Source organism: Urocampus carinirostris, chromosome 1, assembly GCF_059441175.1.
Source record: "Urocampus carinirostris isolate Australia breed hairy pipefish chromosome 1, RoL_Ucar_1.0, whole genome shotgun sequence".
In the NCBI taxonomy this organism is placed as follows: Eukaryota; Metazoa; Chordata; class Actinopteri; order Syngnathiformes; family Syngnathidae; genus Urocampus; species Urocampus carinirostris.
In genome coordinates, this window is record NC_142349.1 from 37,167,642 (window position 1) to 37,188,646 (window position 21,005).

Sequence of the window (21,005 nt, forward strand, 5' to 3'; positions counted from 1 at the left end):
GATCCCTACTTCCCCCTTTTTTTTCTTCTGAGTCACATTCGCGCGAGGTGTTTCCAAGCGTTCGTTCGCTCAGGTTTGGATGTGGCGCATCAGCAGACTCTCACTGCAAGACTCGTGCATGCAGCAACAAGACGAGAGCCACAAAAATCTTTTTCCACGACAGCATCCTTCTAATCTATTTCATTGAGTCCACCGGGAAAAGGGAACAAAATCATCGCTGAAGAATGGAGCGTCATTGGAAAACAGGTAGGCAAATGATGGCTGATGTTCACACCGATAAAGGACATGTTTAAACATCACGTTTACCGCAAGGTATCTAAGCCGCATTGGTTATGGCTGTTGAATGTAAACACTGCAAGACTAATCAATTAGTAGAAAGATGTTCTTACTCCTTGTGTGTCTAACATTGATTTCCTAAATTAAAAAAAAACGTCAACCCATATTTCTTGTGAACTTACATTTATTTGACCAAGTTAATACCTTGTTTTTCACGGGAATTGTGTTCCAAAACGGCTTAATAGAAACCTTTATTTATTTCAATTAAACACCAATACAGTGGTTCTCAAACTGGTCTGACTTGAGGACCCACCGTTCCACCCGAATGACAAGCTTTGACCCAAACCAGAAAGAAAGTCAAGTCAAGTATAGCCCATAATCACACAATGTTTCACAGGACTGCCTAAGTAGCAATTATGCCATCCCCTGATCTTAAGCCAACATGCGGGCAAGAGAACACTCAAAACCTCAGCAGGAGGAAAATGAGAAACCTTGAGAAGGGGCCTCAGAAGTCGTAATCCCTCTTCCAGGATGACCAGGATGCAATATATTTGTCATTGGGTAACAGTACACAAAACATTGAACATAAATAAACGAAAACATGTAGAAAATAGTCTAGCTTCTTAAATTTATCCAACAAAAGGATTGCACAGTGTCGATATTAGAATACAGCATATTCAGCTTTCAAAAAGATACAAAACGGCCAGCAAAGCCAAAACAACTTCAAGTACTTTATAAACTCACATATACGCGTACATGGCATTTAAGCGACACCCTCAAACTGCTTTAAAATAGCCACATACTAAAAGAAGTTCATGCCCAAATTAGTAAAAAATTGTGTACCTAAACAACACTATTACTTAATTGGGTAGATAATAAAGATAAATATACTGGTCAAAAAGCTTGAAATATAACATTTTTGAACCATTTACATACAGTAAATGGTTCAAAAATGTTATATTTGCAAAATGTTATATTTGCATCAATTGCAGACATGGACACACTGTTTTTCGCAAACATTTCTTTCTTTGACTCAAGGGTTCTTGTTACTGTTTGCCAACTCTCAAAATTCTTGGGACCAGCTATCATGGTCAGAAAAAGTAAACAAAACAAACAAAATCTCAATACAATGAGATGTGGTCCCTCAAACACAATTGGGACGCGGTGCTGATCGATTGAACAGGAAGAAGAGATCGAGCAGGGAGTTATCACCTAGATATATGTATACAATATATATACAGTATGTATGTATGTATATCAGAGTATGTATGTATGGATATATCTATATATGAAAAGAAAAAAACACTACATAATTCTCCTACAGTAATACTACTGAAACACTACTACAGTTGAGCAACAAAAATGCTACTCAAGAAATATTACAAAACTCTACTTAGATATTACAAAATACAACGACAGTAATACCAAAAATATACGACTACAAAAATACTCCAAATATACTACAAAATTATGACAAAATTAAAGATGAAATTAAGTGCTTAAAAACGCCCCTCCAATTATTTATGTCTGAGTCAGATACCAACGCACCCCATTTGATTAACCCAAACATGACGTCATCGATACCATCCAAATAAAATATTTTCTGCGCACGCATATAATCTCAATGGGAGCAGTCACGATGAATCACTGTAGAGCGGAACACCGAAGCTCTCACTATCGAAGCATTACAACCACAAAACAAATGTGCTACATTTAATGACTGGCCTGACGAAAAATTCAAACAATTTATTGTCTTCATTTTACCAAGCATGTGTTGTTAGACTTGGAGAAGCTCAGAATAACCATAAAGAAGAACGCTTACTGTTAGCATCACACGAATAAAGATGAAACACCGAGAGAGGAAAATCCCATACAAATCTGATCTATGTTGGTTGGCTGTCTTACTACCGGAACAGGGCTTTTAACTCCAGACCCTGCCCTGCCTTAGGTTCTTTTGTTCCCCCACACAGTTGATCTATGCTTTCCTATGGTTTCTTTTACAATCTTTGTGTGTTCTTGTTTATGACTTTTTATACTTGGAGTTGCATTCTGTTAGGTATATAGTGCTATATACATACAATTAGATTTGATCCCTTCTAAAATGGATCAATGGATGGGTGGATTGAATTTTTTTCCACCTGGCTTGGCCTTCTGCCGAATTCTTTAAGCAAATGCAGCACGCTACTGGAAAAGTTTACCCACGCCCGCCACTGAGAATTTTGGCCCACATATGCTGTAGAACTTTGTATCTCGCGAGGGAGCTAACAGTGGTCTTTTTGATAACTGTTAATATGGGCCAGATGCTTATCATAGTGCTGAATCTCTGTTAACAAACAACAGCTTGGCCACCTCGACGGAGCTTTTATCATGGTCCATGACTTCGATCAGGCGTGTCTAATAACTGTATTCCCTAAATCACGGTTTCATACAATAACATTTAGCAGCAGCAAAAAAAAGAAAAAAAAGTCGCATTACATGTTTTCACAGTTTTGTGCGCTCGTTTAGGGTGGTGATGGCCCTAGGGAAGAAGCGGTCTGAGCCTGCTTGTCCTAGTTGTAAGGGAACTATAGCACCTACCAGAGGGCAACAGGTCAAAGAGGTTGGTGGCCCAAGTGGGAAGTGTCTTTTCTAATATTTATGGCTCTGCTACAGTGTCACAAGCCAACAATTTCCCCTAGACTGGGAAGAGAGAAGCCGATGATTTTTTGGGCTTTGCTGGTTAATCTTTTTATGTTTTTCCTGTTCGCTTCCGTGCTCCCAGCAGACCACACGGCGATGTCCTACGCCTGAATGCTCTCCACGGTTGCTTAACCGAACTGCGCAACCAGTAGAAATAAAAACCCTGGTCAATGTGCATAGCAACATCAAAGATACATCCCTACCACATAGATTGCTCTGATCACGTGTGTGTTTCTTTTAACTCCAAAAATAAACCACTAACTAGTGACATTTATGGTCTGAGGACGTTCTGTTTCAGGACTGCTTTAAACGGACTTGCTGGGCGATGTTTGAAAATAATGACCTACAATGCCACTGTACTTTTCAATACAGTACTTTTATGATAATTTACAAAGACAAACGGGCTAACAGACCCTGAAGAAGCTCATAAAACTGAAAACATATATCTTGCGACTTACATTTGTGGTTTGTTTTTTATTGCTACTAAGTGTTATCGCACAAAACTCTCAAAACATATAACTTGCTAATTTTGGGGGCATTTTTGTTGCTGCTTATTGTATTGCACTTCTTTTCAATGCATTATTGTTACAATGCACTCTTTTTTCATTGCACTATTATTAAAACTTGGGCCATTCCCTGAGCACTGTGGTCTATAGTTTTTCTACTTATCCTGACAGTCTTTTATTTATTTTTGTATTTCAAGTCTTATATATTTACTTTTGAGTGCCGGGCCTAACGTTGATATTAATGACGATAAAAACAATTCAATTCGATTACTAGGGGTACGTCGGCACAAAACATCTCCCAATCACAATCACAATCGAAATTGCACTTGCCATACCCGTCAACCTCAGTCAATTGCTCCCCGTATTAACGATTGCAATTCTTACAAACACATCACAGCACCTATTTACTCACAGCGAGACAGACGATGTAAAACAGGGGTCTCCAATATGGTACCCATGAGCACCAGGGTGCCCCCTTAGAACGGCTGAGGTGCTTTCAGACCTCTTCTAAAAATAACTTACCAGTGCTAGGTCATTGTGATTTGTTGTAAAATTATTATTTTTTTCGTCCTTGACTGAGTCTCTTTAACCATACTTCCAATAATCAACCTGGTAACAACATTTTAGTCACATGACAAGTTTTTATTTTTGTTACGATTTGCCAATTGCCCTCACCTGCGCTCCCTCGTTCAGCCCCAGATGCCACTCGTTCCCTAATTAGTTCTCGTCCTAATTAAACACGTCATTCTCGTCCACTCCTGGTCAGTCCGTCTGCGAACGTCAGAGCATACAAGGCAAGCACTTTTGACTCTGGCTCCCGTTTTGATCCCGACCTGTTTCCTGTATCGATCCCTGATCCAAGCTCCGTTCTCCTGTCCCGGCTACCCGTATCCTGATTTTTTTCCTGTATTGATCGCCAATCCAAGCTCCGTTCTACTGTCCCGGGTACCCGTATCCCGATTGTTTCCTGTATCGATCCCGATCCAAGTTCCGTTCTCCTGTACCAGCTACCCGTATTCTGATTCTGTTTCCTGCAGCAATCCCCGATCCAAGCACCGTTGTCCTATCCTGGCTACCCGTATCCTGATTCTGTTTCCTGTATTGATCCCCAATCAAAGCTCCGTTCTACTGTCCCGGGTACCCGTATCCTGATTGTTTCCTGTATCGATCCCCGATCCAAGTTCTGTTCTCCTGTACCAGCTACTTGTACCCTGATTTTGTTTCCTGTAATGAGCCCCGATCCAAGCACCGTTGTCCTATCCCGGCTACCCGTATCCTGATTCTGTTTCCTGTATCGAACCCCGATCCAAGGTCCGTTCTGCTGTCCTGGCTACCTGTATCCTGATTTTGTTTCCTCTATCGATCCGGGATCACTGACTTTCCGCTCGTCCCAGCTGCCCGACTTGTTCCGATCTCTGCCCACGCTTCGTGTTCACTAGGGTTTCTCGCTCCTACTGGCCAGCGAGCACCAGATCGCTGTCTTTTTCCTCTCGTCCTGACTTCCCCTTAATAAAGCATTGTGTGAAACGTTATGCATTTGGGTCCCCTGCTTGTACCGGTCATGACAATTTTACAACTGCATATTAAACTGGGTGCCCACTGCGGTAACTAAGAACAAAATATAGCTGACAGCTTGAAAAGGTTTAGAGACCACTGATGTAGAATAAAAACAAATATAATTTGTGTAAACACGTTTAATTTATTTACTAAATAAACAGCACACACAATTATTTGGGCATCTCTCTCACTTCTCTCCCCACTTGCAATAAAATGAGTTTTGCTATACATTATATATATATATATATATATATATATATATATATATATATATATATATATATATATATATATATATATATATATCACCGCCAGGTTTGTCTGGAAAACATCACCCTGGTGGCGTGTTCGGGCATTGGGCAGGGGACACCCTGAACTGGTTGCCAGCCAGTTGGAGGGCACACAGGGTACTCATTATACATAGCAGTGTACTAAGATTGTTTTGCAGCATACACAATTTGAAATTAAACAAAGAAAACTATAAAATTCAGGAAAATGTTGACAGGTATGAATTGATAAAGTTTTACTCTCCTGTCTTCATGTATTGTATTTACAGGCCTTACCTCACTGTGATTTGGACTCACTCAGAGTGCTTTCATTATCAAAGGAGGACAAATGGTGAAGACGTTGGAGTGAAGGAGCAAGTAAAAGCCCAACAGTGACACGATGGTCATCACAGACAGAAGCACCAAGAAGGAGCCGCCCAAGGACAAGACTCGGCGGGTGTCTCGCCCCCACGGCCTGCCTTCCCCGGCCCTTTGCTGTGCATGCGGCCTGTGCATCATGCTGGCCGGCCTCAACATCACTCTGGTGGGCGTGTTTGCCTTCCGGACCCTGGTGCCATCTGCCAACCCATCCATTATCATCGGCCCCATCCTCTTGCTGGTGGCCTTCTCCTTTTTTGCCGCCTGCTGTGTATGCAGCCGCCTCCCTCCCCCACACAACTCACGCGGGGCCAAGATGGGCGGGCGAGGTATGAACCTGATCGGGAACGGCTTGGCCGGGGGAGCCACCTTCGAAATTGAGACCAGCGAACACACGCTGCAGGACACCACGGCCGTGCAGCTCAGTCCCACCTCCTCGCCAGCCTCGTCACGGGGATCCAGCCCCACCCCCGATGCGCTCTTGCCTGGTGCCTGCAAGCTCTTCACCATGGAGACCAACGGTTCTGTCGGCGCCGTCTACTCGGCGGCCGCCGCCCCGGGAAGCGAGGTCAAGCTCAACCTGCCAAGAGAAGAAGTGGCCATCTTGCCTGAGTTCCGGCAGAATACATAACCTTCACTTCATTTATTTAATTTCCCTCATTGAAAAGACGTGAAAAGATTTGAGTTTTTTTTTTCTTCAAATAACTCACCATTTACAATTACCGTATTTTCTGCACTATAAAGTGCACTGGATTATAAGGCGCGCCCCCAAAAGGATATTTTTCATACAGAATGTACATCAAACTATAAAGTGGATGAAAGTAAAACGACAGTAAGAGCTACATTATTGAAATTTTTATTAGTGTTGGGCTCTTCATACTTACTGTCGATAAATTTCACAGATCAAAATTGCAAAACATTCTACGCAATGAGAATCGAACTTGAGTCACAGTTATGAGCGCACCAAAATTGAACCACTGGATCACCAGTGACACAGATGGCACATAAAAAGGTATTCGATTTCATCTCATTATCAGTGGATGTGAGATCTTGAATTGGGTTGAGTTAGTCCTAAAATTTTGTCCGGGTTGGGCCCGGGACTGGGCTTTTCTCTAGCTGACTTTCTTTATATTATCCACGAGTCATTGTTAATATATGTCATTCCGCCTCTCTCTCTTAAAGTGTTACATGATAAATTCTTAAGGACATACTGCTGCTGTGGTTTACGGTCCAATTTTCAACCAGGCAAAATGGCGAACGGCCATAAAATGTTCCTATCAACACCAAAAAAAAATCCTTCAATTATGAACTATTGCCGGTTAATGTATCTTCTGCGCACACAGAAATATAAAAGATGTAAATGCTTCTGCAGTCTTGTTTAACGTAGAGTTCATTAAAATAGACAGGCTTTATGTGTTGTGCGTCCACACAGCGCCCCCTCCCTTCCTCTCGCTGAGTTCGCCATGTCGGGAGCCGGACGCTGCTCTCAGACCCTAAGAACCATGTGTGCAGCGTGGTCTGGGGTTGACCTTAATTATATTACCTGCTCCCGAATCCTTACGAATAGAATAGGAAATGTCGTATTTGCTTCCGGCTAGGTCCTATAAGTCGAGTTGAATGGTTGAGCTCAGCCTCAGTCGGGCTTTTATACAAACAGGTTGAGTTGGGCTGGACTTTTCAGGCCTGATCTTACCTCTGAGTATCGCACTATTTTCTATGATGCCTGAAACACATATTTGCACAGAGCATTTTCTCCTGCATTTTGATAGGTTAAACTGTCTCTCCACTTCTTCATCTGCGTGTCAATAAGGTTGCAGTTTATTATGTATAAGGCGTAAAAGCGCTTGTTCTGTATCGTATTTTGTTGAGACTTTTTGCTTTCTTCATTCTTTACCAATTGTTGGTGAATATCATGTAATTTATATCACTGGTGGCCTAGTGGTAAAGTGTCAGGGCTCTAACCGCCACTACCTGGGTTTCAATCCCGTTGCGTTCCATGTTTTGCGATGTTGTACAGCAATGTCAATCGATTCATCAAGCATTGCACAAATACGGTTAACGGTAGAATACACACACCTGTATTCATTGAATGCATTACAATCTTATCCACTATATATTGTGGTATATGAGGCGCACCAGGTTATAAGGCGCACTTTCAAATTTCTGGCCAATTTAGGGTTTTTAAGTACACTTTATAGTCTGGAAAATACGGTAATCTTTTTTACATGATGATGCATATGAGAGGCGTTCCAGTTGATTCCTGGTTAACATGTCTGCATCAAAGTTCAGAAATCTTGGCTTTAATTCCAGTTACCGGCCCCACCTGTGCGGTGTTTGCATCTTCTCCCTGTGCCTGTGTGGCTTTTCTCCAGGCGCTCCGGTTTCCTCTCACATTACAAAAGTATGTAACATGCATGGCCGATTGATTGACTCCATATGGTCCCTAGATATGAATGGGTGTGTGAATGGTTGGTTGACTATGTGTGCCCCAGAATCCTATCAAACCTAGTGAGGATAAGTGGTTCGGAAAATGAATGAATGTAGAAAGCTGAAATTTCCCACAGATCATTAAAAAGTTAAACATTCTTGTATTTATATACTGTGTACACAGGGCATAAAATTGTGACTCACAACACGTGGTAAGCTTTCTCTCCTGGCTTTGATCTCTGGCAAAACTAACATAAAATGTGACAGAAACAAAATGAAGATAAATCCTAACAGCTTGCCAACATCATTTTTGTCGTTCCATGTGTTCTGTTACTCCCCAAGCCTGCACAAAATTTTGTAATTTTATTCATATTTAGTTTATTTTGTCTTTTATTAGCATATTTGGTATTGGAGTAATCCAAAAGTAATTGAAAGTAATCAAGTTAAAGTAACCCTACCCAACCCTGTTCCTACCCTTTCAAGATGCCTTATGGTAGGCTGATCCGGTAGCAATTTTGTTTTTATTTTTTAGTAAACCCAGCAATACTGAAGCTCTGAATTATTGGAAACAGAACTTTTACTGATGATAGAAAACGAGGGTTGGCATGCTTATACACTACGTTATTATTGTAGTCAGCAAACACCATGCTAAAAAGTTACCACAGAAAAACACGCCATGCTTAAAAGTTACATCAAAAAACATTATTTTTCAGGAATGAAAAATTAAATTAAGTGTGGGTAGGCTTCTCACAGCTTCTACAACTGAATGTGTCATCGCTGCTAAAGACAGATACGATAGGTAGGACAAAAACTTGCACAATTCCCGGGAAATCACTATCGGCGTTTTGCCTACTAGGCATCTGTAGGATGTCTCAAATGGTAGGAAGGAATTTCAGAACACCGGACCTCTGGTTGGTTGGTTTCTTTTATTTTTGCCTGTGAGGAATGTTTAACTGCCACTGCATGTCTTTGTTCATGGAAATGTCAAAGGTTGGAGGTGGAAGGTTAGGAGCGAGTTAGTAAATTCAGAGTGAATCATCACTGATGTTTGCCTTTTGAAAAAAAAAACTAAGGCGATTTAATGTTAATTAGTGCTGACGTTTGCCTTTGAGGGTTTGGTCCTGAAATGTATGGGCTGTATGCCACAGATATCCAGTTAAAGTGACAAATTACGTATATACTTAATTTTACTGAAACTTGACATGATTTTTTATTTATCATGACTGTAGGAACCGAGTGGCGCAGCCCCACGGTGCGGAGGTCCAGGGTTCAATTACAGCTATTGCGACCTCCCCCGTGTGGAGTTTGCATGTTCTCCCCGTGTCTGTGTGGGTTTCCTCCAGGAAGTCAGTTTTCTCCCACCTTCTATAAACATGCATGTCGGGTTAATTTGCCAGTCCAAATTGGTGTGAATGAGCAAGTGAGTTGTCTGTCTATGTGTGCCCTGAGACTGGGTGGCGACCAGTTCAGGGTGTCCCCTGCCCACTGCCGGAAGATAGCTGGGATGGGCTCCAGAACCCTCGCGACCCTACTGAAGATAACCGATGCAGGAAATGGATGGATGATGATTTACTCTTCCCGGTTTTCTTTCTTTGCAGATTTTATTGTGCATTGTGGTGTTCATTCTGATTGGCTAAACAGTTTCCCCTCCCTTTTTATACTTGCCTGCTTGCGCGTCAATGACACTATGGTCTGAGTTGAACACATTCATAGAACAACTTGACAAACCTCCATTGTGTTTACGCAAATCTTTTTCATTTTCAAGTTTCTCTGAAAGCCATCATGTCAACAAAACGCTCTGGATCCACAAAAGCAGCAAAAGGGAAAGGAAGTTGTACTTCTCGACCCGATAAACTTGCTCTGGAGCCACTTGCGGGTCTTTGGCATTTTCTGGTAGCACGATGGCACCTTTTAAGAAAATGTTTGATTATGGAAAAATGTAGTGTTTCTGGAGGACATAGCCCAAAGGTAAATGCATTTTTCCAAAACGTCCACATGATGGTCGCAAGGTATTATGTAGAGTAAAATAAATCGCATTCTTAATCCATAGTGTTCAGCGATAAAACGGGAATATTGTTTTTAAAAGTACAATTTGACAGTACAGAAGTTATATGTAAAAAAACAAAAAACGTTTATATAGTACAGTACTTTTATTTGTAAATTGGGTTTGTTCTTGAGTAATAAATAATGAAATGGATAAATAAATAAAGTTTTCTAATTAGCGGGTTATGACTAGCGCAGGACATTTTCGGAACGCAACCCCCGGAAAAAACAAGGGATTACTGTATACATATTTTTTTACACTTTGACCATTATGTCACAATGTTGTAATCGAAGCTGTACAATTTTTACAGAAGTACTGCCCCAACTGTTGCATATGGCCAATTGTGACCATTTGAAGGCCACACAGACACACTATTCAATATGGCTGTATCCATCGTATCAACTTTGAGAGTGCTTAACAAAAACGAGAGGGAATGAATACTGGCCTTTATACTTACTGCATTCCTTTTTAGGACTTGATTGATCTGACACTAATGACTTTTTGAGGTAAACCTCAGCTTCTCGACATAAGTAAGCCAAAACATGTTGGATGTCGTCTGTTTAAGCTTAAAACTTTGGGGCCCAGTGATCCATGTGAAAGCAACGTTGCCTTAGATTGAGCGGAGAAGATCCATTCCAAGAGGGCTACTTTACAACAAAAGGGCAAGCACGCTTCGTTTCAGGAAGTCTGTGGTTGGCTGCTTAAAAGAAAACTGAAATTGGCCATTTTGTATCTTAGCAGTGTGTCATTCTCTCTTAGTCCTCACAAGTTGGGATTGTTTGTTCTTGCAAGTGTGGAAATGGAGTTGAGAACTTGTACATAATCAGAATCGCCAGTTTAAGGAGCAACATCTTATAATGGAAAGTTGCATGCCAACTGTTACGGAAATGCAAGCGTCCTGTTTGTGATCTGTGCTTTCAGTAATATAAAGTAGATACACTGTACTGCAAACGTGTGTGTGTGTGGGTATTACATTTTTTTTGAAAAACTTAACATTCTATATAAATGGTTGTATGTTTTTAAACAAAAATTGAGTAATAAAAACGAAGCACTTCTACAATCAATAAAAGTCTTGAATTTGTGTGGTCTGTTAAATTGAAGAATCAAAAGTAAATGTTTTCTATGTACTGTGTTAGTTAACATCGTAAAACAGTATTGAGCATTATTTCTGAACTGGTGGGTTAGCACCCAAAAATGTGTCGCCGACCTGTTTTCAGCTTTCAGCGAGCGTTTTCCTCGTCAAAATAATGTTAAGAAGAAAATACCGGAGGCTAATTACACTTCTTAACAGTAGACGGTGATAATGCCCTGCTCGATCTCAGCTACCTATTCAGTCAATCGCCCCGTTTAGGAGGGACCACTTCTTAATTTATTGTGATTTTGTTGGTTCTATGTCCTTTTTATGTCCATGATAATGGGTCGCAAGAAAGTTAGTGATAAAGGGAAGGAAAAGTGGAAAATGGTGATCGACTTGAAGGAAACTTTAGTGAAATAAGAGAATGGTGCGTCAAAACAGTTACTTGTTACAACTAAAAGTTGCTATCCATCCATCCATTATCTGCACTGCTTAGCCTCGGTAGGGTCGCGGGGGTGCTGGAGCCGAACTCAGCTATCTTCGGGCAGTGGGTAGTGAACACACTGACAGTAGCAGAGCATACTAGTTATTAGTAAGTATAACAAAACATACACTATTAAAAATCAAAATTGGAATACCGTATGCCATTTTATTTTCGTTCCTTTTTTTTTTTTAACCAAAAGTTCTAGAAATAATTTTGCAATGTTGCATACACATCTTTTTTTATACATGCTTTACAAACTATTTGACAGTTGCTATTATTTTCCAACTAAAATGTGAATTTCAATAGGTAGCATAATGACATATTTAATATGGTGGATAAATTACACAATTCGTAGCTTACATTTTCTTAATGAAAATACAAAGGCTTTTCTAAAAGTCTTGGGCCCATTTTGACATTTAATATCTTGGAAACTATTTAAGATAATGAAAACATCTGGTAAACTCGGAAAGTTTGTTAATTCAATGTTTACATGGAATGTTCAAAGATATTCAATGTGAACACTATTCATCATCCAACACATTAAGCCAAAAGTCAAATTCTTGCCAAATGCTCCAAGCATTACATTGTCTATGGGTTGCAACAGCTACTCTTATCCGAAACTTCAGCTCATCCATATCTTTTGAGATTGTAATCATTTAGCCTAGACCGTCCAATCCATCTGTCAAACAATGTTGTGTTCAGAAACTGTCAAACCCAGAGGCTACATTCTATGGGAAAATGAAGTGACCAGACCTGTTCTTAGTCAATTCATATGTGTTTAGTTCATCCATGTTCAATCACATCTTCTGAGGTTGAGGGGCGCCAAGTTCTTTTAGCTGGGCATAATCACCCTTTTCTCATGGACTTACATTGCATTTCACTATGGACTTCCTTTCTAGTGGCTCCTTTCCGAATTTTCCATGAATACGTTTTTTCAAATTTAAGCATACTACGTGCATTTTCTGGTTCAGTGAATGCCATTAATTGGTCTGAAAACTAATTGTAAAAATCAGTAGCCTTAAGACAAACTCAATGTAATTTCCAATAAAATGTGCCCAAGACTTTTGGAACACCCTGTATTAAAATACACATTGCAAGAGGTAGCAATGCTCATGCTATGAATAACGATATATGCTCAATATTTTTTTAACAAGTAATTATTTTTACCAGGAATAATTACAGAGTAATGGTTATTAACTGAATTATGAATAACGTTTTGTTTAATTTGTAAATGTATTTAAGTATTTATTTGTATATTTATGTATTTGTTTATCTATTCTTTGATGTAGTTATTTATTCATTTTCAAATTTTTTTTAATTTGAAGAATAATCCCGAGTGCCAACAAAAAAGTCCATGAACCGATCAATTCAAACTCACAGGAAAGCTCCATTGCTCATGATTCATTCTCAAGAACTTACTTTGTAGATGATATGTTATACGTTTGTATTTATCTCTAGCACTAGAGAGCGGCAGAGTTTCAGTTTTGACACTCAAGTCTTGATGTTATTTTACTTCCGTCCAGTAAGTGTCAGCAAACAACAACTACTATCGAAATTTGAATGCCAGTGTATGCCAGTGTTCTGTGAGTTCCACTTGGAGCCACCTAAAAGTACACACAGTCTTTATAAACTTTCACATTAAGGCAGGCGCTTGAAAATGTCATCCCTGGGTTCCAATTGACCACATGGATACCAGTAAAGGATTCCTGAGCCTCCCAAAAAATGCAAGTTTATTCAGGACAGTTAGCAGGTTTATAGCAGCTGCATATCTAAGTTTTGGGTACTGGTGAATGATACTGATAAAAGCATGCAATTATTTAGTAATGGTTATGTAATATCAAATATCGCTGCTTTTTACCGTTGCTGGCATTCACAAGGATAACTACAATCAATTAAAAATACTTATATTTTATAAAAAAGAGATTCAAACGATGAATAAATACAAAGAAGTGATCGGAGCAGATGGTCGCTTGAGATCGCTCTCAAGCTTAGTTAAAGCCAAAGGAATGAGATTGTCACATCGCAGCTGCATATCGGTGGATGTTCAATCAATGCAGGTTTTCGAAATGTAACAACATGAAAAAAAGACAAAAAGTGAACCCTGTCTTTCAAGTTTAACTCATCCAATGCCAGAAGTTTATCTCAAAGGAGAACTGAGGCTGCCAGCCAACTTTCGACATTTGGACTCATTTTTGAAGGCCTGCATATAATTCTGAGCTGCAGCTATAAAGGCATAGGTCATATCAAAAGAAAGCTTTAACCCTTGTCTTTGAATGAATGAATGAATGAATGAATAAATGAATGAATAAATGAATGAATGAAAATTCATGTTGAATATGATAAAAACAGAAACAAAACTAGAAGTCAAAAAACAAAAACAATTTAAACGTACATGTCCAAAAAGGAATAGGAAGAAGCATATCATCATTATCATCACCGTCACTATTTTCACCGTCATATACCGTATATATTATGATAACAATCATTCTCATGGGTGCTCATGGTGTCAACTGATTGTTTTGGGTTGTTTGTGGTCCATCATACAAAGTTACGTTGTACCTGCTACTTTAGGGTGTTTACCCCCAGGCATCAGGACAACCCATTGCTAAGTGTTCTGATCTGTGCATTAAAAAGACAAGGCATGGGAGCTTGAGCAAATGCCTCCAGCATCAAGCTCCCACACTATGAGATGTCCAGGACATGTCTGTTTTGTGTTCTTATTCAGATATATATCTATGTGATTGTATCCCATTTTATTGAGTTTTTGTTTAGTTTACACCATCACCACCAACATACTGTATATAGATCGAGTAAGCAAAGCAACATGAGGAATAAGGTCTCAAAGTCAATCTTGCCATCTAGTAGAGATTTGTCATCATGAAATCATTCCTAGAGGCTTGTTACTAAGGGATAAGCGGCGCCAAAGCCTTTAGAATGTATATATATTTTTAAATAAAACATACAAGCATATTATTTACGTTTTGGCACTCAGGGGCAATGCTTCTAAACATATGTATTTGTTATGACACTGAATGAGTTAAAGACATAGTGACAATGAGAATATGGACTGTGGTTGGAGGAGATAAAAATGTCAACGCAGAGTCCAGCGGCTGACTTCTGAACCAAAAACCATGTCATGGCCTATTTTAAAGTGCACCTTTGAATCTTAAGGAGGAAATTCCTTTTAAGCCTTGATATTGGTAAGAGTGTGACAAAAGTAGGTGTTTTTAGGAATATGTGTATTTCTCTATAAGAGTGTGAATTTAATGAATAAATACTTTATAATACAGAGATGTTGGCTTTCATTTGGCTTTCATTTGTAAAAAAACTAAAAAAAAAATCTGTAAGTTTGTATATAATTTACAACTGATTGACATTGTGGAATTACAATGTGAGTCTAAGATACAAAAGTGAAGTCTGGGGAGGTTGGTGTCTGTTGAGGCACAGTTAGATTTCCAAATAAATGTATTTACATTGTATTCGTCCTTAGATTGGCAGAGACAGAAAACAAAATATACTCCGCAGTAAAGAAACGAACTATTGTTTTACCTTATTGGTGGGGTGCATAGTTTGAGGTGTCCTTAAAAAAATAAAAAATACTTTCTCTATTATGTATGAGTTAACAATGCCATGCTTTATTTTCCATTACCCTTATCTGCCTTTATCTTACTTTTATCAGACCTGTGGAAAAAACCTCCCAAAGAAGGAAAAAAAAGACTTCTTTTGAGCGTGGCTAAGAAATTCAGGCAAATCATGTGTTACTCTGCCGGCATCTCTTGGTTTAAAGTCATTCTTGTAGCCTTAGGTTTTCAAATGCAGCATCCCACCTTGAAGTTTGAAGATTAAGTTTAAGTGCTGCTCCATTTTAATAAAAAGCATGAATAGGTAGGTCGACCTCCATTATTTAAAAAAAAGTCTATGCGAAAACAAAACAAAACACCGGATAGCTTGCAAATAGCGTTACTAATTCTATTGTCTGGGGCTGAAGGTGGCGCCAAATCAAAATCTGTGGTTTCACTATCGCCCTCTGCTATGAGGCAAGAGAATTGTATGCCTCATTCTGCATCTGCAGACGCTCAGTAAAGTAATCGATACAAACTAGTTGTATTTATAATATTCATAATATAATGTAAAAATTCAGCCATTTTGCTAAATCATTTCCTGGAGTTGTTAAAAAGTTAAACAAATGAAAGTTAAATAAATATAAACAAATTTTATATTTTGGATTTTATATTTCCATGATGACAGTGGTGGCACTGCCACCCCTGCCTCCCCTGACTGTACGTCATTGTCATCTACTTAGTACGTTTTTTCCCCTTTATTTATTATAATATCACAAAAGATTTATACATTATGTGCTGGAGTTAATTGTTTGACCTACGTAGTAGTCCCTATCAGTCATGATTTACCGGTGGCAAAGGTGATGGGGCCCTAGCACTATGTAGTTTTTTTTTTTATCTGCATGGCTGCAAGCCCTTGACATGAATAGATAAAGAGACTTAGAGACAGCATCTTCCCCTGGGTCATCACCTTCCTAAATGAGCGCACAAAACTGTGGAAATATACCTTGCAATTTATTTTCTTTTTGGTTGCTACTGTAAATATATATACCTTATGACTTATTTAGTTTTTTTTTGTTGCTGTGAAATCTTATTGCACTTCTTTTCATTGCACAAGTGTTAAGATGCACTATTCTTTGTCATTCACATTGCACTATTCTTAAAATTTAGGCCAGTCTTTAAGATCTGCATTGTAAATCTTTTTTTCTGCCTTTTGTACTGATGGTGTATTATTATTTTTTCTTGTTTTTTCACTATGTTGAGATCACTGATTAATTCTATCCAATTTAACTTTACCAACCAGAGCGTAATCCTCCATTGCATGAAGTTTGTTTCATATGCCAGCAAGACAGCCAACATGACATATGCTGCAAGTGTTGTAGTAAATAATGACACCTTTATTTGCTTCTTGCTGTTTTCATAAAAGCGGGAGAAAAGGCTAACAAGGTGTTGCAAGCTGCAATGGACAGACTGCAAACATTTCAGCGCCACATTTGTGACGACAAACTACCGTACTCCCACCTTCCTAACGAGAACTGACACCCCTAACTCCCGACCACAAAACATCCACCGCCATCCGCTCTGAACCGGATCCTGGTTTGGTTTGGTGCTCGCCGGATTGCACCAGTGTGTCGGAACATGCAATGGGAGGAGGCACGAGGGAGTGTAATCAAGCTGAAAAGATTAGAGGAAGACGAGTGGTCGGGGTCTTTATGAGAACAGACACCGGTTACATAAGCCTAACCCAGTTTTGCCACTCTTGGAGGCGGACTGGGAGGGCGACGCAATGGAGCTTGGAAATCTTTGTGCAATAGACCGGGCTTGAATACACGTTGGACTCAAATGACAATGGTTGTCGTGTTGTATGGCAGGATGTAAGTGTATATTGTGTTCATGATACTTGAACTTGTATTGTTGTCCAAGTTCACTTAAGGTTTCCCATCATCTAAATCACTGGTTCTCCACTGGTCTGACTTCAGGATCCACCATTCAACCCTATTGATAAGATGCGACCTAAATCAGGAAAACATTTCTATTTCTCAAATATATCCAATGAAAGGATTGTGCTGTGTAAAGCATACATAGTAAAATATATCTCCCCATCCTGCCACCCCCTTCGTTCCTTTTAAAACAAAATGATCAGCAAAACAAAAAATAAGGCCGGTTGTATATATACTCACAAATAAGCCTATATCGCATCTATAGTAAGCACCCCCCTAAAACTGCTTTAAAATAGCCCCATACTAAAATAAATTCAAAATATTTATAAAGTGTGTACCGAAGCATCAATAAGTATTGGATTTTGTATCATATAAAAAATGATATACTGGTAAAATGTGTAAACTATTTACTGTACCTTCCACCAGCAATTTAATGGCAAACACAAGTAGACCATTATTTAATCTGGCAATCGTTTACTTCTTCGGCTCGATTTGTTGTTGTCACTGTTTTCCACTCTTCCTTTCCCTTATCACTAACGTTCTTGGGACCCATTATCATGGGCAGAGAAGGAAATAAAACTAACAAAATGAAAACAAAATGGAATGTTGGCCCGCTGGAATGTGCATTATCGCTATGTGCTGTTAAGGAGTGTAATGGACCCTTCTTGTTAGCATTATTTTGCCAAGGAAAAGGCCCGCGACACACTGAAAACAGGCCCGCGAAGTACTTTGGGTTCCCGACCCACAAGTTAAGGAACTGCTTTAAACACTGCTCCAAAGGCCAATTTAACTTTTCTTTAAGTGCTTTATTTAAATACAGAAAAAAATAATCACATAGTGTGTGTGCAAAATGAATGCAATCTGGTACCTCTGCTTTTATTAGTCAAGGTAAGACAATAAATCACTTTTTTTCAATGAGACAATTCATATATTGCATTTTTGCTACGTGAATCAAATAATAAATAAGATGTTCATTTATTTGTAAACTGTGCCTCACCAGACACGAAGCTCACTGCACATTACTAGCCTTGATAATCACGACGTAAATTTAGACGTCTATTTTTGGACTGAATCATGTCTTAAAAGGGAATCCACTAGATGTAGTCAAAGATCCAATGAGCTGGGTGGGCATTTTTCCCAAAAAATAAGCAAAACTGTTCAATAATGGTCAACAACCACTGGGCTGCAGACCAATACCGGGCCGTGGGTCATATGGTACCGTGCTGCACAGAAATAAATAAACGTTGCCTTATTTTCGAAAGAAAAAACTTGCCTTATTTTTGCTTTTTCGTATATAAAGTGCGTTTTTTTAAAGAAAAACACACGATAGTATAGTATCGGTATTTGAGCAACGATTGATCGCAGACCACATTTGCATAACATTAGTGACAACAGGGATTGAACCTTAATTGCTGCTATGACAGCAGCAAATCCTAATCACTAGACTACTAGGGATGTAGATAACACAGCAAAATGCAGTGGAGTTGATCTTTTACGTCCTATTTCACGCTACCGCGTTGCTGAATTGGTGGGGCCACGATTAAAATCATTTATCAACAATGTAAACTGTGACCACAAACTGGATTTATTTCATGCATTTTTTAAATCTGATTCAACAGATACACCAAAGAGTTGTTTCCCTTGTCGTGCTTTTTTGCGTTTATTTATATCTTTCAGGACAACTGTCATTTTTCTCCGTTTTCTAACAGCCTCTACCGAACGTAAAATTAGTGTGATGATGAGATAAAACACACTGCCTTTTCCAATGTAATTTACATCCCTAGTGGTCAGTGAAATTAGGTGTTTTATTTGTATTGTTATTGTTATTCATGTTTTTATTGGGTTGAGCTGCAAAAATATTGGCGGACATTAAATTGATGTCCTAAAATTCCATTCTTTCCATCAAGACGTCCCACCAATACCCAGTGCGGATGCACGCTTGTACCCAATTTTTTGTCCAATGGTGAATATTTGTTTTTAAATCCTATTAGACTCTTTTACTGCTTCAAATAACTGTTTTTCTGACATAGCTTTTAACTTATCCAGTGCCATAACGTATAAATACGTTTTCAGAGGCATTGCCCCTGGATGCCAAAACGTTAAATTAAGTTTCTGAATTGTTTTTTAATAATAAAAAATATATTTGATCACATCTTTGTCACACATCAAGGAGCCCACACTTCCTTGTGTGTCTTTGCTTCCTTTATCCAGCAGTAGAGAGTGTGCAGATGAGCCCTAAGTAAGCGAAAAAGTGTGATCATAAGAGCTTCAGATTCAGATTCAGATCTACTTTATTGTCATTCTAGTACACGTGTATACAGAACGAAATGTCGATGCATCTGACCCCCACAGTTTCCTTGAATGTACAGATATAAAAAATGTTGTATTGTATTTTGGCTACGTATAGTATTTTACCATAGTGCCGATAGTGCAAGAAGAGTAGCTAACCAGATGTGCAAAATGGGCAGTCAGGTTAACAAGTCAGGTACACAGTAACATTAACACTGTAACAATAACGCTGTAATTACAATAGTGCAGAGAGCAATGTGCAAGGAGTGGCAAGCTATAAAAAAAACTGCCAGTAGTGCAAAAAGTCAGATTAGCAGCCGTTTAGATTTAAGTTAACTATATGTTAGATTGACCATTTAACAGTCTAATGGCCAGGGGGACTAGACTATTGCGGAGCCTGGTGGTCCTGCACCGCACACTGCAGTACCTCTTCCCAGAGGCTAGCAGAGTGAACAGTCCATGATGGGGGTGAGAGGGGTCCCCGGTAATGTTTTTAGCATGGGATAGGCAGTGCTTCTGGCCAATGTCCTGAATGGAGGGAAGTGTAGTCCCGATTATTTTCTCTGCTGTCCTCGTTATCCTCCTCACACTACCCCAGTCGGTAGCGCTGCAGCCTCCACACCACACAGAGATACAGCTGGTCAGGATACTCTCTATGGTGCCCCTGTAGAATGTGATGAGGGAGGGTGGGGGCAGGTGGGCTCTCCTCATCCTCCGCAGGAAGTACAGGCGCTGCTGTGCCCTCTTAACCAGTGATGCAGTGTTCACGGACCAGGTGAGTTTGTTTGTAATGTGCACCCCTAGGAACTTGATACTGCTGACAACCTCCACAGCCTTGTTGTTGATGCAAAGTGGGGCATGGTTGGGCTGGTTTTTCCTAAAGTCGACAATGATCTCTTTAGTTTTGTCGACATTCAGGACCAGGCTGTTGTCCCTGCACCAGCCCACCAACTGCTCCACCTCCTCTCTGTAGGCCAGGTCGAAAAGTTCTCACAAAATCGTTCATGCATAAATTTTGTGATTTTGCAATAAAATGTTATTTAGCAAGCAAAGGGCCTTTGTGTTTATGGAGAGGATAATTTAGACATTCAAGGTATTATATATATTTTTTAAAGCACCAAAGTGAAACAAGTAATTTAAAGATACTTAGCAATGTTCAACTGTTACTTACAAAACAATGGTAAAAGCGAGAAACCCATCTTTTTTCTAATGAAAGATGAGGGTTCAAGCTTTCTTTTGATATATTCTATAGCTACAGAATAATTTGTTTCTATTGGCCTTCAAAAATAGGTCCAAATGGCAAAAATCGGCTGCCACCCGCACTTCACATTTGAGACAAATGTCTGGCATTGAATGAGTTAAGCCTGCCACGTTTTTCTGTTGTAGCTTTTAGCATGGGCTTTGTTGACTAATCACACAGTGTATGTATCCATTCTAACCCTCCTTTTATATCATCAATAAAAGTTATTTTTGCAATAGTTCTGAGTTTCAGAGTTGCTGTTTTTACATGATTATAAAGAAAAG

The 21,005-nt window shown here is 39.3% G+C and overlaps 3 protein-coding genes across 6 annotated transcripts in view; 1 reads left to right on the forward strand and 2 right to left on the reverse strand.

Annotated features, from left to right (window-relative positions):
- tmem275a (transmembrane protein 275a) lies at nt 1–11,084 on the forward strand. Its single transcript, XM_088337823.1, has 2 exons — nt 1–246; nt 5,575–11,084. Exon 2 carries the CDS (start codon nt 5,685–5,687, stop codon nt 6,291–6,293), a length of 609 nt encoding a protein of 202 aa, XP_088193949.1. The 5' UTR covers nt 1–246; nt 5,575–5,684; the 3' UTR covers nt 6,294–11,084.
- Nucleotides 1–21,005, reverse strand: part of dpp6b (dipeptidyl-peptidase 6b) — a 697,001-nt gene that overhangs the window by 178,196 nt on the left and 497,800 nt on the right. The gene's annotated exons all lie outside the window — the stretch shown is intronic.
- LOC148374552 (uncharacterized) overlaps nt 5,364–21,005 on the reverse strand; it is a 22,652-nt gene continuing 7,010 nt past the window's right edge. For 3 of the 4 annotated variants that reach the window (XM_088337796.1, XM_088337807.1, XM_088337788.1), the window contains one exon: nt 17,989–20,448. In XM_088337796.1, the coding sequence (XP_088193922.1) occupies nt 19,818–20,448 (631 nt within the window). In that variant the 3' untranslated portion in view covers nt 17,989–19,817. Of the gene's footprint in view, nt 6,243–17,988; nt 20,449–21,005 lie in introns of those variants that run through there. The other variant, XR_015850690.1, reaches the window with a different exon arrangement.

Bases quoted from the DNA above. Each gene is read 5' to 3' on its own strand.
- tmem275a (XM_088337823.1), top strand. From the start codon at position 5,685: ATGGTCATCACAGACAGAAGCACCAAGAAGGAGCCGCCCAAGGACAAG.